Source organism: Geotrypetes seraphini, chromosome 9 (assembly GCF_902459505.1).
Source record: "Geotrypetes seraphini chromosome 9, aGeoSer1.1, whole genome shotgun sequence".
Taxonomy (NCBI): Eukaryota; Metazoa; Chordata; class Amphibia; order Gymnophiona; family Dermophiidae; genus Geotrypetes; species Geotrypetes seraphini.
This window is the reverse complement of record NC_047092.1, coordinates 183,293,610-183,318,108: the sequence shown is the minus strand read 5'-3', so window position 1 is coordinate 183,318,108 and position 24,499 is coordinate 183,293,610. Positions and strand designations below refer to the sequence as shown.

The 24,499-nt window shown below is 45.3% G+C and overlaps 1 protein-coding gene across 3 annotated transcripts in view; it reads right to left on the bottom strand.

The window, feature by feature from the left end:
• Positions 1-24,499, bottom strand: part of P3H2 (prolyl 3-hydroxylase 2) — a 123,239-nt gene that overhangs the window by 34,687 nt on the left and 64,053 nt on the right. Inside the window, exons 1-3 of one of the 3 annotated variants that reach the window (XM_033957517.1) lie at positions 8,230-8,364; positions 4,493-4,645; positions 2,390-2,579 (exon numbers count right to left, since the gene is read on the bottom strand). In XM_033957517.1, coding sequence (XP_033813408.1) covers positions 2,390-2,579; positions 4,493-4,645; positions 8,230-8,241 — 355 coding nt within the window. In that variant the 5' untranslated portion in view covers positions 8,242-8,364. Of the gene's footprint in view, positions 1-2,389; positions 2,580-4,492; positions 4,646-7,373; positions 8,203-8,229; positions 8,365-24,499 lie in introns of those variants that run through there. The other 2 variants (XM_033957515.1, XM_033957514.1) reach the window with 2 other exon arrangements.

The following is a 24,499-nucleotide window of genomic DNA, read 5'->3' as shown; positions in this document are numbered from 1 at the left end:
ATAATACTCTAATTACATTTCCTTACAAGAGGAATGAAAAGCTATATAATTACAAAATGTAGCTTTTCCCTGGTCACCAATTTTGACCACTAGAAGCGTCCATCTGAGAGGCAAATGATCGCAACTCTTATTTCACCAAGAAGTTAATCATGTTGGCCTGAGAAAAAGCTGGAATCTTTATGAGCTGGTGGTACCTTTAAAACTCAACAAAGGAGTGGAGGAATGGCCCAATGGGTGGAGCAGTAAACTGAGCACCAGGGAAGCCAGGGTTCAAATCCCACTATTGCCCCTTGTGATCTTGAACAAGTCACTTCACCCTTCATTGTCCTAAGTCAGGGGTAGGCAATTCCGGTCCTCGAAAGCCGGAGCCAGGTCAGATTTTCAGGATAGCCACAATAAATATGCATGAGATAGATTTGCATCTCAAGGAGGCGGTGCATGCAAATCCATCTCATACATATTCATTGTGGATATCCTGAAAACCTGACCTGGCTCCGGCTCTCGCGGACCGGAATTGCCTACCCCTGTTCTAGGTGCATAATACATACCTACGGGCTTCTTAGCATTAGCGTCCCCTAATTCAGTCAGCATGCACTCAGTTTTTATTAAAGGGCCAAAGAAAATATTTCATAGTGAATACATATAAACACTGCAGTATAAAATGTTTTGTTCTCCAAATCATCAATTGTACCCTGATATCCTTTGTAGTAGTAACTTGTCCTGCCTTATTATTTAATGATGAATATAGTGAGCTAAGGCTCCTTCTGATTAAAGTGGCAGGGAAATTTATGTGTCTGGAAAATCCTGAGTGGTATTGAAGGGCTATACGTAAATTGATTTTTCACTCTATCAAAAATTACAAAGACTAGGGGATGGAACTCCTCTCGTATGAGGAAAGACTAAAACCATTAGGGCTCTTCAGCTTGAAAAAGAGACGGCTGAGGGGAGATATGATTGAAGTCTACAAAATCCTGAGTGGAGTAGAACGGGTACATGTGGATCGATTTTTCACTCTGTCAAAAATTACAAAGACTAAGGGACACTCGAAGTTACAGGGAAATGCTTTTAAAACCAATAGAAGGAAATATTTTTTCACTCAGAGAATAGTTAAGCTCTGGAACGCATTGCAAGAGGTTGTGGTAAGAGCAGATAGCATAGCTGGTTTTAAGAAAAGTTTGGACAAGTTCCTGGAGGAAAAGTCCATCATCTGCTATTGAGAAAGACATGGGGGAAGCCACTGCTTGCCCTGGGATTAGTAGCATGGAATGTTGCTACTCTTCGGGGTTCCGGAATCTTGCTATTCTTTGGGATTCTGCATCGAATGTTGCTACTATTTGTGATTCTGTAATGTTGCTATTATTTGGGTTTTTACCAGGTGCTTGTGACCTGGATTTGTCACTGCGGAAACAGAATACTGAGCTGGATAGACCAGTACAATTATTCTTATGTAAAATGGGAAACAGACTTATGGGCATAATTGCAGGTACTTCTGGGATTTTAACCTTGGCTGGGTCTACATCATTTGGTATTAATTAAATTACTTAATGGAAATATAAAACTAAAGCAAAGGAATAGCAGGGTCATCTTGGAAAGTCATGTGTGTGAATGTTCAAAGTCTTGTTAGCAAAGTCACAGGCCTGGAGGCCACCAAGGGAGAGGAGGATATGGACATGATTGTAATCATTGAGACTTAGTATAATGGAAACCAGAGGACACAAAACAGAAACATCACAGAGAATGGAGATGGGGTCAAGACATCAGAGTCATCTGAAAGCAGTTAGTTTAGCAGGGTTTAAAAAAGGTTTGGCTAACTTCCTAAAAGAGAAGTCTGTAAGCCATTATTAAGATGGATTTTCACTGTGCCCTAAGGGTAAGCAGCATAAAATCATAATGGCGGTGAACAGCTAGAGGTATGGGGGAAGAGAAGGGGGAGGCGCCTCCACCCCAGGCGCCTTTCACCCTCGCTACGCCACTGAAGGAGATGGCAGTTCCTGTATATGTAAGGGTGAACTGCCCCCTGGGGTGATGGCACCCCTGCCGCGCATGTGCCCCTGTACCTTTTTAGCTTCTCCAGCATGCCCACGTTGGTGTCGGCTCGCCCTATGACATCACTTCCTAGGCGTGGGTCCCGGAAGCGATGTCAGAGAGAGCGCCGAAGCCAACGCGAGCAGCAACCTTGCACCAGGTAGTCAAACAAAGCAGGGAGGAAGGCAAGGGGCACGCACACAGCAAGGAGAGGGGTCGGGGCAGGGAAGAGGAAGAGGGGTGTCACACCCTTAGGAAGACCGCACCCACCCCACACTATACCACTCTAAAATGCTGATACACTAGTATCAGGTAAACCCCCCCCCCCCCCCCGGTACTGTTAATGCCTCCAAAGGTCACTTACCCGCTATTGCTTCATAAAGATTAGCTTTATAACCCACATATTCATGCTCTACGAATTTCTGAGGTCCCTCGCACATGGCTCTGCACTCAACATCTGCTTGGTAATACCCCTTCAGAGCTTCCTCCATATGTTCAATGGTCAATTCGTATTCTTCCGCATCATAATATTTCACCGCCGCGGTGTAATCTTCCTGGAAAGTAAATAAGGCAGCCATGGAACAGGATCACATTCAACCTCTTTTTTATTTGTTCTTTGTGCGTGATTGAAAAACGTATATGGAGAGGGTTATCAGACTCGGCAGAATGGCAGACAGTTTGGTGGGTTTTGAAATGGATATCATGTGCCTCATTTCTTAAGCATGTTTGGGAACTGTAGAAATTCCGAAATTCCTGGCATGGGAAAGAAGAGAGAGGTTCAGGGATGGTGTAGGAAAAAGGAGCAAGCACTCCCCTACAAATAAAAACATGTCATGCAGAAGAAAGTAAGGTAAAACCAATTTGATTCCAGCTTGAAAATTTAATTCAATATAAAACCATCGATGAAAATAAACTAGAGGTTAATAGGTTCAGACTCATGCAGTATACCATAAATAATTATGTGTAACAGAAACCTATGTCTGTAGATCCTGACTTGACACAGATCTGTGTTTCAGCTATTAAAGCCTTCCTCAGGAGTCTCAAGATTGAGCCATGTACTGTGTCTGAATTCAAGAGGGCCTGGAATAGGCACGTGGGATCTCTCAGAGAGAGAAAGAGATGATGGTTACTGTGGAAGGGCCATTTGACCTTTATCTGCCATCATGTTTCTATGTTTCCATATATACTCAAATAGAAGCCAAAAAAAAGTTTAAAAATGGGTGTCTCAGTTTATATTCAGGTCACCCCCTTCTGGACCTATTGCAGGCCTTCACTGGGCCTGCCAGAAGACCTAGAAGTCCAGCGGTGGGCCGGGACAGGAAGGATTTCTTCTGCCTCCTGCTGATCAGGGGGTATCAGGGGTTTGGGCTTGGTGGCAGGAGGATTTGGGGGGGGGGCGTCACTTCCTGTTCTCCTTGCCAGCCCAGCTGATTGCAGCAGGGGAGTCCTGCCCGCTCAGCTGATCGGGGATTCCTCTGCCACGATCAGATGAGCTGGCAGGGAGAGCCGCAATGGGGCAGAAGAAAACTTTGACAGGAGGGAAGGGGAAGAGGAGCTTTCTGAGCAGGCGCCAGGCACAGTTCCTCCTTCTTTTACTGGGGCTGCTCTACATGAATACCATGCATATAATTTGCATGCTATGCATATTCATGCTGAGCATCATCCACCCATTCTTGAAAAATCACTCCAACCACAGTGGAGCTTTGTGCATTCTGCCCTCGGTGAACATTGTTCACATTTGCAAACTCTGAATAAAATTCTGTTGCCTACACATGAATGCGACACCTACTTGGCTCGATCTTGAAATTCCTGAGGAAGGATCTACAGACTTAGGTTTCTGTTACACATAATTATTTTTATGGTATACTGCACGAGTCTGGACCTATTAATCACTCGTTTATTGCCATTGACGGTTTTATGTTGAATTAAATGTTCAAGCTTTAATCAAATTGTTGTCACCCTACTTTCTTTTGCATGCATGCATGTGAATTTGTGAAATAGCATTGAGACAAGGAAAGAGAACACATGCACAGCCTTTCCACCACTAAATAACACCAGATCAAAAAATTGCTAGCTAGCATACTCTTGGTTGTCTGGGTCAGGTTTACTTTTCTTAAATCCATACGGCAGTAAACATTTTTAGAAGACTAGGGAAGCACGCTTCTTGTTTCTAGACTAAAACAAACCTTAAATTTATAGACCGAGTCATCTTTATGAGAATAAAGCTCGACTCGGTTTACAGCATTCGATGTAAGGTGAGAAAACATGACAAGCAAGATTTAGAATTTGGTAAATAACCAGGTTTTTAGATGTTTGCGGAAGATTTGAAGAGAATCCACAGATTCGAAAGGCCCAGATCGAATTTGAATTCCTGCATATCTCAAGGTCATTCCATGACATCTCTGACTGCGAAAGTCGCGCCTCTCCCTAACCCTAGAGCAGTGGATTCCAACTCTTCGTTACTTACCATGTGTGGTCGGTGCTCTCTGTCAATAAAGCGCATATCCTTGGCCTCCGTCATGGTTTTGTAGTTCTTGAGGTTCTGTTGTATCTCCATGTGCTCCGGATTGGCCATAAAGAACGTGTGCGCTGCTTCGGCTGCCTTGTCAAACTGGTTCAACTACAAAATGACAAAAAAACAGGAAGAAAGCTATTCAAGACTAGTTAATTTGCACCACAAATCTTTTAAGAGACTTGCATTCCTAAATGAACTGATCTATGAGCGATATTTCCTTCTCAGTTTTACAAACCATAAATGACAATAACATTTTTTGTTCAGCAGGTCAAACACTGTTTGACCATAGGCAGTGGTGTGGTAAGAGTGAGCGGCTGCCGGGGCGGTGGTGCCCCTCCCCCGCCCCCTCCTGCCCATACTTTTTTTTTTACTTGGCCGGCATGAGTAGCATGCCCATGTCGGTTTCGGCTCGCCTTTTCAAGGCGTGGGTCCCGGGAGTGATGTCAAAGAGAGCGCCGATGCCAACGCGGGCAGCATCTTTGCGCCAGGGAAGTAAAACCGGTACGGGGGAAGGCAAGGCGTCTGAGCGTGTGGCAAAGAGAGGAGCGGGGGCGGAAAGAAGAGGAGGAGGTCTGCTGCGCCCTTAGGAAGAATTTGTCTGGGTCGGACCGCCACGCCCCCCCCCCCTGGCACCCTCCTTACTACGCCACTGCCTGCGGGAATGGGTTCTTTGAATATTGCTCACTCTCTACATCATTAAAAGGATGTGAATATGTCAACATGTAGACTTTTATTCAAGCTGTTTACTAGGCATTTACAGGTGACGTTAGGCCAGGGGAATTATCACCCCCTTAAAAAAAATTAGTGTGAGGATAATTTCCTTTGTCAATAAGCAAAGCAAAGTTATGTATGCGGAAAATCCCACAGTTGTTAAGTGTAAGTGCAACATCCTGTCAAAATGCTAGTTTTGGTGCAATTTCAGGAAGAACATTCTGGGGCCCTACTCCAGACAGTTGCCAATAAATCTGAATAGCAGGAGATACATCCTGAGAAAGTGATGCAATTGCACTGAAACGTAAGCGTTTGAAAGGAACATACAAACATAAGCCTTGACGAACTGGATGAGATCAAAGATCAATGAAGCCCGGGGTCTTGTTTCCAACAGTGGCCAACCCAGGTCCCAAGTCTCTGGCAGAAACCCAAAGAGCAGCAACATTCCAGAGCTGAGATTGTGATGTCATAATGCCTCATTCCACCTTGTTTCCAACAGTGGCCAACCCAGGTCCCAAGTACTTGGTAAGATTCCAAAAGAGTAAAACAGATTTTATGCTGCTCATCTTAGAAATAAGCAGTGGATTTTCCCAAGTCCATCTTAGTACCTGCTTTTACCACATTCTCTGGCAACCAATTTATCCCAAAGAATAACACGATTCCAGAATCCCAAATAGTAGCATCATTCAATGCAGAATCCCGAAGAATAACCCGATTCTAGAATTCCAAAGAATAGCAGAATTCCAGAGTCCCAAAGAGTAGCAACATTCAATTCAGAATATATGACGGTCTACTAGCTACCAGAGCAGCAAATATAGACCACCACCTCTCAAATCTACTGACCACGACGCCCAACTACAAAACATTCAGGAAAGAACTGAAAACCATACTATTCAAGAAATTTGTCAAATGATCTAACCAAACCGTATCGACCATTCCCAGTTCCCGACGCATACTATAGCTATCAACCTTGTAATCTCCCTGGGAATGCCCAGGCTCATTTCTTGTTGTAAACCACCTAGGACTGAAAGGTATTGGTGGGATAGAAGACATCAGTGTAATGTAATTCCAAAGAATAACACGATTCTAGAATCCCAAATAGTAGCAACATTCAATGCAGAATTCCAAAGCATAACACGATTCCAGAATCCCAAATAGTAGCAACATTCAATGCAAAATTCCAAAGCATAACACGATTCCAGAATCCCAAACAGTAGCAACATTCAATGCAAAATTCCAAAGCATAACACGATTCCAGAATCCCAAATAGTAGCAACATTCCATGCGAAATCCTCAAAGAGTAACAGCATTCCATGCTACTGAGCCCAGGACAAGCAGTAGCAGAAGAAAAATCCCAAATCTTCCACAGTGGAACACTTCATTTGCATTCCTCCTGCAAGACAGTGAATTATATTTCAGGTACGGTAGATCTTTTTCTGTCCCCAGAGGTCTTATAAGAATTGTTATTATGGATTACCGGTATTTGTCTTTTGGCTGTCATAATCTTTCCTTTGTATATACTTGTACATTACTGAAGAGCCCATCAGAGGAAGTTTTATTTTAAAAGCTACAATGCTCACCAATCTTTTTTTGTTTTCTTTAATTTGCCTAATAATTTATCTTCCATCTAATATATTAAGTCACTGCAGGGGACCCTTTTAGAGTCTGTTTGCTTTGAGACATAAGTTAGAAGTCCTGGAGTATATTTTTGGCTATAGACCTTACTGAATGCCTATGCATCCATCCCAGGGGTAACCCTTAGCCCCAATACACGACATCCTCTAGTTTGAATATTGCTTCCACAGTGTAAAACATACAACCCCTTGGCTGAGGGTGAATTTGTGTGTAATCCCTCCCCCCCCCCCCCCCAAAGAAACAGAGCAGGAGAGACTCTGAAGAGGAAAGACAGCATGACACAGTATTTTCACCTGTTATGCCCCAGTCCCGCCCCCTAGCCCTCCAGCCCCTTCCTACTCGTTGGGCATGAGGGCATCCACACCCGCAACGAATGCCCTCCTGCCCAACGCGATTTCGAGGAAGCTTTTCAAAACCCGGACATAGTGCCAGGTTTTGAAAAGCCAGCCGCATTTCCCCAGATGTCCTCCTAGATCTGCTACCATACCATGTTTGGGAAGATCGAAAGAACCAGGCGAAGAGGGCGACCTGCAATCAGATGGCTGGACATGATGAAAAAAACCAAGGGAGATGACGCTGGAGGACCTTTCTGAAAAAAACGATTTCTTTTTAGAGCTGTAATTCATCAAGTCGCTAGGACTTGAACACAAGTCGATGGGTACTAAACCCAGTTCCAGTGTGAATATTTACTCCCTTTTTTCTTCCACAATGTTACAAAACCAGCAAACTGTGAGGGGATGAGGTCCCTTCCCCAGTCAACTTTTATTTCAATTTTTCATAAACCTCTTTCAGCTACAAGTACATTCCAGGTTTAGATAGGTTGGCTGGTCATGGTCATGTTGCCACTTCTTTAAAAACAGTCATATTTCCAGTGGTTTTATAGTACAACAACTACCCAGGAGCACAGAATCAATCACACAACACAGTAAGTGAAGCTGTCCTGGAGTGTCTATCCTCACTATGGTAAGAAATGCATGTGAGCGATGACCCAGGAGCGCTGGGCCCATGCCAACTGTTTTGAAAGACACATCATCTCTCCTTGGATCCTCCTTCAATTTCCCAGTGACAAATGCCAGGGCAAAAGGCCGCAGAGAAAGATAAGAGGTCACTAAGGATGCAAAGCAAATGATCTCTCCTTTAACAGGAAACACCTCCAAAACAATCTTTACTAGAACTACAGTCAAATGGAAGAGTCAGATCAGCACATTCCATGGAAGAATGCAATCTCAGCTCCAGCACTTCCTTTGTGGGTTATAGAGCAGCCCAGGTCACAGACAAAATCCATTTCCCATAATCTCTTTCTAGCCAAATCATTGAGGCTTGTTAGCTTTGCTGTTGCAGACCTGGGGAGGCATTTCAGATTAGCTCTTAACTGGAACAAGGTTTTGCTCTGAGATGGTTCCTCCTCCCCTTCCACTCCAAGGTCAGGGATTACTTGGATGGAAATCTAACAAATCTTTCCTAATGGTCCGTACAAAACTGCTGGCTTAGAAAAGGTTCTTTCTAAACAGTTGGCAATGTGACTAAATGCCTTAGCAGAAATGGAGTCTCCCCCAGGTCCATTTTGATTGCATTGACAGCCCTCTTCAGCTCTTCAGAGCTGCCAAGTTACCCATTCCGGAAGGGAGACTTGTTGGCCAGTCCTGGTTTTAAAATTACATCCCAAAGCCACGTAGTATTTGAAGCCCATGATTCTACCGATTGAAATCAGGGCTGCAGCTCCCATAATGCACCAGGATGAGGCTGACAGAAATTCGGGACCTGCTAAAGTCTCCCTCCTGGAATGGGTAATTATGGAAGCAGTATGGTCTCAAAATCCCTCAGAAATGCTTCCCAGCATACAGAAAAATGAAGAATTCATAGAACCGCGGAATCCAGATACTGGATATTTATAAACGATCTAGAAATTGGAACAACAAGTGAGGTGATTAAATTTGCAGATGACACTAAACTGTTCAAAGCATGCGGGCTGTGAAAAATTGAAGCATATCTTAGGAAATTGGAAGACTGGGCATCCAAGTGGCAGATGAAATTTAAGGTGACCAAATGCAAAGTGATGCACATTGGGAAGAATAACCTGAATCACAGTTACCGGATGCTAGGGTCCACCTTGGGGGTTAGCGCCAAAGAAAAGGATCTGGGTGTCATCATAGATAATACGATGAAACCTTCCGCTTAATGTGCGGCGGTGGCCAAAAAAGCAAACAAGATGATAGGAATTATTAAAAAAAGGATGGTTAACAAACCTAAAAATATTATAATGCCTCTGTATCGCTCCATGGTGTATTGTGTTCAATTCTGGTCTCCTTATCTCAAGAAAGTTATAGCGGCACTAGAAAAGGTTTAAAGAAGAACGACCAAGATGATAAAGGGGCTGGAACCCCTCTCGTATGAGGAAAGACTAAAAAGGTTAGGGCTCTCCAGCTTGGAAAAGAGACGGCTGAGGGGAGATACGATTGAAGTCTATAAAATCCTGAGTGGAGTAGAACGGGTACAAGTGGATCGATTTTCACTCCGTCAAAAATTACAAAGACTAGGGGACACTCGATGAAGTTACAGAGAAATACTTTTAAAAGCAATAGGAGGAAATATTTTTTTCACTCCGAGAATAGTTAAGATCTGGAATGCGTTACCAGAGGTTGTGGTAAAAGCAGATAGTGTAGCTAGCTTTAAGAAAGGTTTGGACAAATTCCTGGAGGAAAAGTCCATAGTCTCTTACTGAGAAAGACATGGGGAAGCCTCTGCTTGCCCTGGCTCGGTAGCATGGAATGTTGCTACTCTTTGGGTTTTGGCCAGGTACTAGTGACCTGGATTGGCCATCGTGAGAACGGGCTACTGGGCTTGATGGACCATTGGTCTGACCCAGTAAGGCTAATATTACGTTCTTATGTAACTTGAGAATGTATGATCATTCAGCAGCAGGAAAGGCTGGATTCTGGTTAGCAATGGTGCCTTAACAGCTAACCAAGGTCTATTCCCTTTTTGTATTCCCCCCTCCCAGGGCTGGCTCAAGGGACTTTGGCATCTTAGACAACTTTTGCATTGGCACCTTCCTCTCAGTAATCCCCCCTCCCCCTATCTTGAGTCTCCCTCTCCCCAATGCAAAATCCTGAAACCTAATCTGCTATCTCTCTCTCTCTCCCTTCCGCAAAGGGAAAGGAAGAGATGGATGGATGCTGGTTTGGGATTTTGGTGCCCTTTATTGCCAGCACCTTGGGCCAGTGCCCACCTGGTCCATAGACTGAGCTGGCCCTGTCCCCTCCCCAACTGATAAAGACAAGCATTGGAATGACAGTGATCATTAGTTCTGGAGACACACCCAGTCAGCCAGGTTTTCAGGATACCCTCAATGAATATGTATGAGGTAGATTTGCATACAATGAAGGCAGGGCATGGAGATCTATCTCATGCATATTCATGGTGGATATCCTGCAAATCTGACTGGCTAGGTGTGCCCTGAGGACTTGGTTGAGAACTCCTGCTCTAGAATCAGGAAGGTGTGCACCCTATGTCTGACCAGTAGATGTCGCTGCTGAGGGCTGCCTTCATTGCTTCCCTGTATGCCAGCAACTTGGAAAATAGTTGAACTGACCCTGGGAATTAATAATAACTTTATTCTTATATACCGCCAACAATCTTGCGACTTCTAGGCGGTTTACAGCAAAGAATATTGCAATGTACATCTGATAGTAACAGCATTAATGATAATAACAACAGTTATGTATTGTAGGGTCGTGAAGTACCTTGCGGTTTGCACAAGGTTGGAAGTTAGTTGGAATTAAGGTCAGCTGCTCCACATGACAGCAGGCTACCTTTTTCGGATCCATCCCTCATTACGTCTTTAATATTGTAGAACCCCCCCCCCCCTGAGGAAGGCGTGTCCGCCGAAACACGGACCGTGTTGGGTCCTGTTACACCACAACATATGTAGATTTGTACATTTTTTGTCTTGGAATAATATACCAATAAAATAGAACATCGTTCTCCGTGTTCTCTTTTGGTTTTTGTTCTCTAATATTATGTTAAACCAGATTCAATCTCTGGATCTTTCCTCTTTCTTAGCTAACTTTTTAATCCCCTATTCCCCAGGTCGATCACATCGTGCCCAGCAGTCCGCTCACGTGACGGCCCTTAGGTCAAAGACCAGTGCCCTAACTGAGACTTAGCCCTACCTGCGTACGTTCTGGTTCAGCAGGAACTTGTCCAACCTTGTCTTGAATCCCCGGAGGGTGTTTTCCCCTATAACAGACTACGGAAGAGCGTTCCAGTTTTCCACCACTCTCTGGGTGAAGAAGAACTTCCTTACCTTCATACGGAATCTATCCCCTTTCAATTATAGAGAGTTCACTCTTGTTCTCCCTACCTTGGAGAGGGTGAACAGTCTGTCTTTATCTACTAAGTCTATTCCCTTCAGTACCTTGAATGTTTTGATCATGTCCTCTCTCAATCTCCTCTGTTCGAGGGAGAAAAGGCCCAGTTTCTCTAATCTTTCGCTGTACGGCAACTCCTCCAGCCCCTTAACCATCTTAGTCGCTCTTCTCTGGACCCTTTCGAGTAGTACCGTGTCTTTCTTCATGTACGGCGACCAGTGCTGGACGCAGTACTCTAGGTGAGGGCGCACCATGGCCCGGTATAGCAGCATGATCACCTTCTCTGATCTGTTTGTGATCCTCTTCTTAATCATTCCTAGTATTCTATTCACCCTTTTTGCCGTCGCCGCTCCTCAAGGTCTTCTCTTGGTTCCTTCCTTTCGCCAGATTTTCCTTGATGACTCCAGAAATTCTTGGGTTAGAGTAGTTGTGCCAACCTTGAGGAATGTTCTTTCAGTGAATCCACATCTGGAATGTTCTTTTTAATCATTTTAAATCTAAGGGCGCCTTTTATGAAGCCGCGGTAGCGCGCGCTAAACCGCCAGACGCGCTAGCCACTACCGCCTCCTCTTGACCAGGCGGTAGTTTTTCGGCTAGCATGGGGGTTAGCACGTGATTAAAAGTCACATGCTTTAAAGCCGCTACCGCAGCTTCGTAAAAAAAGCCCTAAGTTGAAAACCCACTTTTTTTTTTTTAGCTTTTCCATCCGATAGAATTTCCTGCAACTGGCTTCGACTTGCCTCAAGCCTCCTAATTCTATCACCTTTTCCCTTATTACGCTTTGTTTTGATTTTTATAACCTTTCCTTATGCAATTTGTCTTCCCGTTGACTGTTATGTTTTCCCCTCCCTTGATATATATACATTTTTATAAATTGTAAACTACTTAGATTTCTTTGGAAGATTTCACGGCATATCAAATAAATTGAACTTGAACTTTCTACATCGGCCCCTTGAGACTCAGTTTGTACTTCTAAGAGCGACCCTGGAGAGCTTCTTGTCCAATTGAAGCGTGATTTGCCTTCCAGGAAATTAGATGAAAAGCAGTAAATTGCATGTAATATACCCGTTACTGTTCCCTTCCAAGACTTATCCTACCAGCCAGCGGTAAACCGGACAAAACACATGGCCTTCTGTGGCATCAGGAAAGTGTAAAATGGATTGTCTGTCACCACATGAAATGGCTCCTGGCAATGAAACAGCCCAAACCTCCTTTACCACAATGACCAAACAGCTACACTCTTGAGCCAGCAATAATTGCAGAGTTCAGATAAAATCCTGGCCACTTCTTCATGGAGACCTCTGGTGCAAGGACAGAGTGGTTTGTTCAGTGTTTCTGAAGAAGACCAAGGCTGGAGGGGGGGTGGGGGGTGGGGAAGAGGGCATTAGCAGCTGACTGAATATGCCTAGTCAATTTGGACACTAGCAAGATTCCACCAGGGCAGCGTGCCGCTGTTCCACCTAACTCTACAGCCACTCTCTGTATAGCTGGCGGCGCAATGTGCAGCGGCCTCAAAGAAAGCGAACAGAAAGTTGGGCATTATCAAAAAGGGTATCACTACTAGAAGAAAGGAAGTCATCCTACCACTGTATCGAGCGATGGTATGCTTGCATCTGGAGTACTGTGTCCAATACTGGTCGCCGTACCTTAAGAAGGATATGGCGATACCCGAGAGGGTCCAGAGAAGAGCAACAAAGATGATAAAGGGCATGGAAAACCTTTCGTATGCTGAAAGGCTAGAGAAGCTGGGGCTCTTTTCCCTGGAAAAGCAGAGACTTAGAGGGGACATGATAGAAACTTATAAAATCATGAAAGGCGTAGAGAAGGTGGAGAGGGACAGATTCTTCAGGCTAGTGGGGACATCAAAAACAAGAGGGCATTCAGAAAAACTGAAAGGAGACAGATTCAAAACGAATGCTAGGAAGTTCTTCTTCACTCAGAGGGTGGTGGACACCTGGAATGCGCTTCTAGGACAGGTAATAGGACAGAGGACAATGTTGGGTTTCAAAAAGGGCTTGGATGTCTTCCTGATGGAGAAAGGGATCGCAGGGTATAGATAGAGGGTTACTATACAGCATACTACAGGATTAGGGTATAAACATTTTAGGCGGTGGAGAACTTACAGGTCATGGACCTGGGGGGGCCGCCGCGGGAGCGGACTTCTGGGCACGATGGACCCTTGGTCTGACCCGGCAGAGGCAATGCTTATGTTCTTAAGCCCTGTGATTTAACCTGTTCCCCCCTTTTACAAAACTGTAGCGTGGTTTTTAGCGCCGGCCGTGGCAGTAACAGCTCCGAAGCTCATAGAAATTCCTATTCTTACCATCGCAGCCGGCACAAAAAACGTGCTACGGTTTTGTAAAAAGAAGGGGAGGGGGGTTAGCTTCTTTCTTTTATGTCCAAGATGAAGGTTTTATTAAGACAAATAAATAATCCAGAAAAAAAACATTGAGGGCCTGAACCACTGGAAACGTATGGACCCTAATACGGTGCAAAATATAAAAATAGCAGATGTACATTTGAAAAGAAAGACAAATAACAGTCACCATTATACAAATTAACAAATAGAAATAAAACAAAAGATGGAAAATAAGATAATACCATTTTATTGGACTAGTATATTTTTCAATTAGCTTTCAGATGCCAAAACCCCCTTTCGGTTCATAGACAAAAGCGCGCGACGACAAAGGCGCGCCAACAACCCAGCGCAGACAATTGAGCGCAACGCGGAAGCGCGCCAAAGAAAAACAGTATTTTAAGGGGCTCCGATGGGGGGTGTTGGTGGGGAACCCCCCCACACACACACTTTACTTAACAGAGATCACGCCGGCATTGTGGGGAGTTTGGGGGGTTGTAACCCCCCTCATTTACTGGAAACTTAACTTTTTCCCTGTTTTTTAGGGAAAAAGTGAAGTTTTCAGTATAATGTGGAGGGTTACAAACCCCCCCCCAACGCCAGCGTGATCTCTGTTAAGTAAAGTGGGGGTTCCCCACCAACACCCCCCGTCGGAGCCCTTTAAAATACTGTTTTTCTTTGGCGCGCTTCCACCTTGCGCTCAGTTGTCTGCGCTGGGTTGTTGGCGCGCCTTTGTCGTCGCGCGCTTTTGACCTGTCACCCCCCCCCCCCTTTCTCAGGTCACTACATTATACTGCAGTTATGCTATCCTGACCTGAGGAAGGGGGTCTCGGTCTCCGAAAGTCAGCCAAAAACATATTAAAATCAGTCTAATAAAAAGATCATCCTATTTCCATTTTCTATTTATAAATGTTATTTTCTTTTTTTTTTTTTTGAAATGTATAAACTTTATTTAGCCATTCAAAAACAGTACAGGCTCTTTTTACTAAGGTGCGCTAGTGTTTTTAGTGCACGCAGGAAATTACCGCGCGCTACGCTTCAAGAACTAACGCCAGCTAAATGCTGGCATTACGGTCTAGCGCACGGGGCAATGTAGCGCGCACTATTCCACGCGTTAAAGCCCTAACACACCTTAGTAAGAGGAGCCCTAAGAGACGAGTACAACGGGGGAGGGGTGGGTTTAGCTTCAACAAAACCACCCATGGTTTCAGGCTTCCTTACTAGTTGAACATTGCGAAGGTCTTGGTTTCATAATTGTGAAAAACCTTGGTAATCCCAGACAACACACTTATTTCTTTTATTTTTCATTCTCATCACAAGATATTTAATCAAACAACACAGGTCTGTGAGGCTAATTACCAAAGATGGAGGGCCATCAAAGCAACACAAAGCTGTTGGCATTTTGGAAACCGCTGGTGTTATTTTCTCACTTACAGAGTCCAAAAAAAGAAAAATGGGCCTAGAGGCTTTTATTCCATGCCTGTAGAAGGCTTGTCCTATTGAGAAATGCAGCTTAATTTTTCCACAAATTAGGAGGAAATTGTCTGCTCAGACATGTCTCAACCACCTGCATTGAGCAGAATGCATGAGAATAGCTGGCTGGTGTTCAGAACAGGGCCATCATTTATAGGAAAAGAGGGACCATAAACAGAACTATTACGGCAAAAGGAAACTTTTAGACTCTCATTCCTGAAAAGCATGACGACATTCATTCTTCTCGCTTTAATCAGTGGAAGGATTTTTGGCATGGCTCGTTATGGGGTCCTTTTAACCGATGTATTTATTTAGTTTTAAAATTTCTATACCGCCTAAGACCTAAGCAGTTTACAAAGTAAACCTACAGAATCAGTACAACTCCTCCAAAGTTGTCTAACTTACTAAAACTAACGCGTGGCTAATAAGACTTCAATAAAACAGATTATCAGAATCTGAAACATCGCTACCTAGTCAAAGGCTTTCACAAGCAAATATATTTTTAGCTGCTTCTGAAAAGACATCTTGTCCTTACATAGCCTCAAATGTCCTGGTAAAGCATTCCATTTCAGAGGACCCGCCACAGAAATGGTTGTATTTGCGTCATCTTGTAATGAGTTTCACCAAACACCTCTATTAATAGCCTCATGGCTGATTTTGATCTTAAAGTTCTAGAGGGTATGTAATGTTTCAATACCTGCTTTAAATATCACCGCAGAAGGATGCTACAGCAGGGGAGAACCGCCTGGAGAAAGACCTCAGAGGATGGGAATAGAAAATGACATGGGGACAACTTTGTCCCCGCAGGAAATTAATTTCCCTGTCCCGTCTCCGTGAGTTTTGTCGCTGAACCTGTCCCATTCCTGTAAGCTCTGCCTTAACCGCACAAGCTTCGAACACTTGTGATTTTAAAGAGTTTGAGGCTTGTGCAGGTGAGGACGGAATGGGGCAGGACAGGAAGAGAACCCGCGGGAACGGGGAAAAATTTGTCCCCGTGTCATTCTCTTGATGGGAAGAGTACACTGCTCTGGCCTCCCCCCAGCCAGCCGTTCTTTCTGCCTGCAGCTTTCTTACCAGGACCTTGGCAGAAATGGAAAGGACCCCCTCCTAAACGTTTGGGCTCTAAGCCCATGCCTAGCTTGCCTTTGCATTAATCCTGCCCCACTGATGAGAGATGTCAATTGCACAAGGTAAAAAAAAAAAATATCTATGAGCCTGCCTCTGTAGAAGCAGATCACCGTTCCGAATTTCTCTAAGTCGATCTTTACTCTGCTTTACCTGATGCAAGCGAACGAAGGACCCAGTCTTTGCACGGCAGCAAGAAAACTAGAATAACTCATTTCCTTTAGCTTTGGATGATAGATTTTTAAATTGTTCCATATGCTAGAGACCGATGGCACGACTACAGCACTGCCTTGCTGCCAAATGGCATCGATTTCTAAACCTGCGGAAAACCTCATCACATGGCATTTTACTTCTTGGAACATTTACTGGGAAAACTCTTTGTAGGCACTGCTGTATTTCATGTTATGATTGCCCTAGCTTCACACAAAGAGATACGGTAAATGTACTTTAGCACCCGTCCAGAAAAAGGGGCTTTTAAAATCTATTACTTTTCTCCACAATGCTAGTAGCAGTGTTCAGGAGAGTAGAGAATGACACGGGGAAAATTTTTTCCCCATGCCCGCAGGAACTCAATTTCTCCGTCCCGTCTCTGAAAATTTTGTCACTGTCCCTGTCCAATTCCTGTAAGCTCTGCCATAACTGCACTCGGACTCTTATGATTTTAAAGTGTTTGAGGCTTGTGCGGATGAGGACGGAGCTTAGGCATTGGTGGAATGAGGCATTATGACATCACAATCTGAGCTCTAGAATGTTGCTACTTAATGATGTTAAAGTGTTTGAGGCTTGTGCGGAGGAGGACGGAGCTTGCAAGAATGGGGCAAGGACAAGGACAGCGACAAAACTTTCGGAGATGGGACGGGAAAATGAGTTCCTGCGGGGACATGGAAAAGTTTGTCCCCATGTCATTCTCTACTTGAGAGAGCAGCATAGAAAATTGAATAAATAAATAGTGTGAAGAGTTTCAGCCTCTGATAACCAGAGCTGGTATTGTGACATCATAATGCTTCATTCCACCAATAAGAGCCAACCTCAACAGTGATGTCACAATGGCTTGATTGTCGTAGACTTGGCTCAGTTTTGCCACATTTTGATTTCTAGACTGGTGCAGTTTAAAGTTTTTGAGGCTTGTGCAGATGAGGGCAGAGCTTGCAAGAATGGGGCAGGGACAGGAAAAAAAAACTTGCGGGGACGGGAAAATGAGTTCCTGCAGGGATGGGAAAAATTTTGTCCCCATGTCATTCTCTAGTGTGCAGCACTAAAGTCCTACCCAGAGACAGGAAATGGAAAACTACTGAGTGGAGGAAGACAGGGCAGATGAATGTGGTGGGGCTCTGGTATCTTTTGAATTGCCATTCCTTTTAATTACAGTAAAGTATGCGAGCCCTCTAACGATGACATTTCCCTCCAGTGCATCTGGCTTTTGTATAACGCATTGTTCCTTTATTTTATGCCTGGGAGAAACACAATTTATAAATCAGGTCTTAATTAATATGAACCTTTGCTTCGCGAGGACACACAGTGATGTGGTAAACACTTGGAAGAAAAGAGCAGAAGACTTTTTCTCTAGAATCTAAATCAATATTTTTTCCTTCGTGGGAGGGGGGGGGAATTCCAGTAATTGGCCACCAGCTGCTTGCATGATGTATACCCGCTGGGATAACTGGGGTGGGAATCTCTTCAACCTTAGCGGGATAATGCCCCTCTCTGACCGCCAGGCCAATGAACTAAGTTCATACCATTCTCGCAGAACAGCTATGGGCATTATTCTTTCCTGATGCCCAAATTTGATCCGCCCCCCCCCCCCCAGTTCGCTAGATATAGGGCACCACTCTGCAAATCCAGGGTTAAAATGAGGGGATGAGCTATTCCTCCTCATACAGGGGGTCCTTTTACTAAGACGCGCTAAAGATTAGAAGGAATAAATGCTAGAACTCAATGGGCGCGTCAGCATTTAGCGTGCTTTACATCAGCGCACGCTAAATCGGCTAGTGCGTTTTAGTAAAAGAGGGGGCTAGAGAGCAGTATTTAATTGAATTTAGGATTGGAGTCAAGTCAGGGGCTGCTGTTAGCCTAGCGGGCTGTGCCTCTCCGTTTCCGGAACCTAGGGTTCTCACAGTGGCGTGACGAGGGTGAGTGGCACCCAGGGCGGTGATGCCCCTCCCACACCCGCTCCTTCCCAATCCCCAAGCACACCCGCCCACCCCTTCCCTTCCCCCGTATCTCTTTAATTTTCCCAGCGTGAGCAGCATCGCAAACTTCCTGCCCGCGTCGGCTCTCTCTCTATGATGTCACTTATAAGAACATAAGAAATGCCTCCGCTGGGTCAGACCTGAGGTCCATCGTGCCCAGCAGTCCGCTCACGCGACGGCATAATAGGTCCAGGACCTGTGCAGTAATCCTCTATCTATACCCCTCTATCCCCTTTTCCAGCAGGAAATTGTCCAATCCTTTCTTGAATCCCAGTACCGTACTCTGCCCTATTACGTCCTCTGGAAGTGCATTCCAGGTGTCCACCACACGTTGGGTAAAGAAGAACTTCCTAGCATTTGTTTTGAATCTGTCCCCTTTCAACTTTTCCAAAAGCCCTCTTGTTCTTTTATTTTTCGAAAGTTTGAAGAATCTGTCCCTCTCCACTCTCTCTATGCCCTTCATGATCTTGTAAGTCTCTATCAAATCCCCTCTAAGTCTTCTCTTCTCCAGGGAAAAGAGTCCCAGTTTCTCCAATCTCTCAGCGTATAAAAGGTTTTCCATCTCTTTTATCAGACGTGTCGCTCTCCTCTGAACCCTCTCGAGTAACGCCATGTCCTCCTTAAGGTACGGTGACCAATATTGGACGCAGTACTCCAGATGTGGACGCACCATCGCCCGATACAACGGCAGGATAACTTCTTTCATCCTGGTTGTAATACCCTTCTTGATTATACCTAGCATTCTATTCGCTCTCTTAGCGGCCGCTGCGCACTGTGCCATCGGCTTCATTGTCATGTCCACCATTACCCCCAAGTCCCTTTCTTGGGTACTCTCATTTAATAACATCCCTCCCATCGTATAGTTGTACCTCGGGTTTCTGCTTCCCACATGTAATACTTTACATTTCTCAACGTTGAACTTCATCTGCCATCTTGTCGCCCATTCCCCTAGTTTGTTCAGGTCCCTTTGCAATTCTTCGCAGTCCTCTTTAGTCCGAGCTCCACTAAATAGTTTGGTGTCGTCCGCAAATTTTATGATCTCACACTTCGTCCCTGTTTCTAGGTCATTTATGAATATATTAAATAGGTTTGGGACCTGGAAATGACAGAAAGAGAGAGAGCGCCAACACCAACAGGGGCAGCGGGTTCGTGATGCTGCTCACGCCAGAAGGAAGGGAAGGGGTGGATGCGTGCGCAGCAGTGGGGGGAGGGGGGGTGAGAAGGAGCAGAGGGATGGAGACTGGGGCAGGAGCCGGCACCCCCGCCAAGACAGTGCCCGGGGTTGATCCCCCGCCCCCATTACTATGGCACTGGATTCTCAGGTACAGTAGTGCAATCCCAGTCCAAGGAGACCAAAGTCCAGGGCACGGGCACCTGAGAATCCTGGTTGCAAGACAGACGCTGTGAAACTCGAGTGCCAAAAATGTGAGCTACCTATAGTCCACCTTTAACACCCCTTCCTTTGTTCAAAAGTAGGCTGAAAACCTACCTTTCTGAGACAGCCTTCAGCTCATAACCCTGCTCCTCTCTGCCCCCTACCCTGGCATCCTGTTTGTCTGTCTTGATGGTTCAGATTGTAAGCTCACTCGAGCAGGGACTGTCTCCTTTGTGACAATGTATAGCGCTGCGTATGTCTGGTCGTGTTCTAGAAATAATTAATAGGAGTAGTAGTTACATTTCCAAGTCAAGAGGGACTCTTACTGGGCATGCCATTCAGCAGCATTGCGAGGGAAGGAGGCACCCGGGGTGATTAGCATACAAGAACTTTATTAACAAATGTTCCTGTAGACCAGTGTTTTTCAACCTTTTTACACTATGGACCTGCAGAAATAAAAGAATTATTCTGTGGACCGGCATCGGTCCGTGGACCAGCGGTTGAAGAACACTGGGCTAAGTCATGGGCCAGACCCCGCCCATCTCTACCCAGTGTCCACCCCAGACCCCGCCCCCATAATAGTACTAATTGCACCTTGCACGTCCCGTGCCTCATCTGGAAGCCTTCCCTCTGACGTTGCAACGTCAGAGAGAAGGCTTCCGGTTCAGGCGCAGGATGCTCGTAGGAGCGACTGCCCGTGGCTTTATGCACTGAATCAGTTAGGAAGAGGGAGCTGGCTCGAAGATAACGCTGCATCGATCGCACCGTGGACCAGCACTTGAAGAACACTGTTTTGGGCCTGATGCACGTGCTGGCCCTGTGGACCAGCAGGAAATTTCTGTGGACCGGCACTGGTCCATGGACCGGTGGTTGAAGAACACTGCTGTAGACAATTCTGGGGTGAGGCCATATTCTACTTAAAAGAAACACCTATCTCAAAACTCGCACAATTTGAAATACGGGGAAGTTGCCATCTCCTGTTCTGAATAAAGCCAACACAGTCAGGAAAATGCTGGTCCATGTCGAGTGAAAACCAATACACTAATACACAGAGTGATCAGGCCAAGTTGTATTAACACCAGAGAGCTTAACAGTGGTGTATTATATAAATTAACAAAGCAATTGGGAAGAATTCCAGGAAAAACAGAATTTCACTAGTGGAGAAACAGAAGAACCCCTCACACAATATCAAGGCATTCTTCATTCACTGCTGTACGGAGCTTGACAGGAGACCTGAGACAGGGCGAACAAAGAGGATTAAATAACCTAGAACAGGAATGCCAGGCTCTGGTCCTTGGGGGCCACAAATCCCCGTGGTTTTCGGAATGTCTATGGCAAGAGGTGTAATGAGGGCTATTTGCACTCATTCTCTGTGCTCGCAAATTGAGATCCAGCAATTCACTTTCCCATTATAAACCAGTTTAAAGTAGGGTTACCAGACGTCCGGGAAAAAAACGGACACGTCCTCTTTTTAGAGGACTGCCGGGAGCCCGGAGGGATTTCCAAAACCCAGTAGTTTGTCTGGGTTTTGGAAGTCCTGAGCTTGGAAACTGCATCTGGAAGCGTTTGCGCATGCACAGTCGTCACCGTGATGACGTCATGCGCACGCGTGTGACATCATTGCATCGACATCCGCACATGCACAAAGGCTTACAAATGCGGCCTTTGAGCTCGGGGAAGTTGGTGTGGGGGTGGAGCTGTGGAGGAACGAGGCGGAACCAGAACAGGGCCTGGGGTCCAGATTTTCCGATTGGATAATCTGGCAACCCTAGTTTTACTTCCATTGAAAGCAATGGAAGTAAAACCCAGATGTCTCAATTTGTCCTCCTTTTTGGGAGCCATATGGTAACCCTAAGTTTGGCTGCGTCTTACTTCAGTCCTGAGAACTGGTGCATGGGATGCATCCTTAACAATGCATGCTGGGATATCTAGGCATCAGGATGGTTCAACAGGTCTTTTTCTGACATCATCTAATATGTTAACATTAACTGAAAGCATTTTGGCCATTTTAGTGGGCTTTCGGAAAACTGCCCACCCTCTTTGTGTTTTTGTCCACAATGTGCATATTTTAGCTGCACAGACAGGGGGCGCTCCCAGAGGCATCTTTAGAGGAGGAACAGTGAGCATGTGGGTGGTATTTTCAGCTCTGCACACTTCCCATTTCCAGCATGATCCTACCAATAAGAAAAGCTGTTGCAAGAGACAGCACGCAATCGATATCCACGGCGTATTGATAGTGAATGTACGCAAAACTCACAAGTAAAAAGAATGCACAGCCTTTGCCCCTGTGTGGGAAAGACAGAGGAAAATTGCATCCAAGAATGTTTCTACATCAGTGAATCAGCAGTTTCCACAAAGGACAGCCCTGGGAAAGAAAACCCACTTGCCCCGATTGACTTAAGTATATAACCATATAGCAGGAAACAGTTCACTTCCTCACTCAGGGCAATTTGAACAGGCAGATGGCCTTGCCGGAGCCTTGGTCTGCTGGATCGCTTACTCAGTCCTCACTCACATCCAGAATATCTAACATTGCTTCTTACGAAACAAAATCCCTCCTTCAGGGCCTTTGCAGGACTAGTTATATCAACAGAAAAGGATCCTAATTTGTCTGCAAATTAAAACGTAAGAAAACCAATCCAACCCTTGTGTTTGAGCATTCAAGACCGAGTGATGCAGCCCAGGAAGTGCATGCAAGGTTCCTGATGAAGCTGGTCTTAAACGCTCCTTATGAGGACATGTCCGGGGGTCCGGACAGCTTTTCAAAACCCATCAGGCATGCGCGGACTTCCTCTCTGTCCGACAAGAGCAGGCAGCGGGAGGCGGGACTAGGGCATTACAGGGCAGGGATGGGCAGAACTGGGAAGAGATGGAGGCGGGTCTAGGTGTCCGTTATTTTCCGATTGGAAAATCTGGCGACCCTAGTCTTACACCCAGGTCTGTGCATGCACATTGAGGCACTAACTGCACTGAAACATGAAGGTAGATAAAAGCCAAATGGCCCATCCAGTCTGTCCATTCGTCCGACGTGCCTGTCCCACGTTCTCTTGAATTCAGACACAGTCTTTGTCTCCATCATCTCTCCACGCATCTACCACCCTTTCTGTAAAAAAGCTTTTCCTTAGATTACACCTGAGCCTTTCACCTCTTAACTTTATTCTATGCCTTCTCACCATGGAGTTTTCTTTCAACTGAGACTTGCCTCATGCGCATTTATGCCATGTAGGTATTTAAAGGTCTCTATCACATCTCCCCCCTTTCCTCCAAAGTGCTGTATACAAATTGAGATTTATTTATATCCCACTTATATCCTAAGTGGTTTACATTCCCTCTCTGTCCCGGTGGGCTCAAACTGTACCTGGGGCAATGAGGGGATTAAGTGACTTGCCCAGGGTCACAAGGAACAGTGAGGGATTTGAACCCACAACCTCAGAGAGCTAAGGCTGTAGCTCCAACCACTGCACCCCACACTCCCAGTCTTTAAGATCTTTAAGTCTGTCCCCATACGCCTTATCACAAAGACACCATTTTAGTAGCCTTCCTCTGGACCGACTCCATCCTTTTTATATCTTTTTGAAGGTGCGGCCTCTAGAATTGAACACAGTATTCTAAATGAGATCTGAACGGAGTCTTATACAGAGGCATCAATGCCTCCTTTTTCCTACTGGCCATACCTCTCCCTATTTACTCTAGCATCCTTCTAGCTTTCGCCGTCTCCTTTTCAACTTGTTTGGCCACCTTCAGATCATCACATACAATCACACCCAAGTCCTGCTCTTCTGTTGTGCACATAAGTTCTTCACCCCCTAAACTTGATAATTCCTTCAGGTTTTTGCAGCACAAATGCACGACCTTGTGTTTCTTAGCATTAAATCTCAGCTGCCAAATTTCAGACCATTCTTCAAGCTTCAACAGGTCTTTCTTCATGTTATTCACACCATCCAGTGTGTTTATCCTATTGCAGATTTTGTTATCATCTGCAAAGAGGCAAATCTTACCTGACAACCCTTCAGCAATATCGCTTACAAAAATGTTAAAAAGAACAGGCCCAAGAACTAGGGTTACCAGATTTTTCCACAGAGAATCCCGGACACATGGTCCCGCCCTGTTCTGCCCCCAGCCCCGCTTTGTTCCGCCCCCAGACAAGCCCCATTCTACCTCAAGCCCCACCCCCTCTGGGTCACGCCTGGAGGGCCCTCAAGCATGCTAAGATGCATGTGACATCATCTGACCATGTCAGAAGCCCTCCAGATGCAGCTGAGAGGTCGGAGCTTTCCAAAACCCAGACAAACTACCAGGTTTCGGAAAGTCTGTACGGGCACCCAGACAGTCCTCTAAAAAGAGTACATGTCTGGGTTTTCCTGGATGTCTAGTAACCCTACCAAGAACAGAACCTTGAGGCACACCACTGATAACATCCCTTTCCTCAGAGCGATCTCCATTGACCAGTACGCTCTGTCGCCTTCTGCTCAACCAGTTCTTGACCCAGCCTGTCACTTTAGGACCCATCCCGAGGGCACTGTCGAAGGCAATGTAAAAGTCACTATTTTCTGTTTTAAAAGAGCCAAAAACTATCCGTTTTGATCTGCTAAATGTTTTATTTACTGGTTGTCATAGTGATTTACTGATTCTTTGCAGCATGTTATATCACGCCACCGATTGCAGAAGCTACATGCCGGAGGCAGTTCAGGGAGCCTAGAGAGACCACCATTTGAGCCTCTCCCT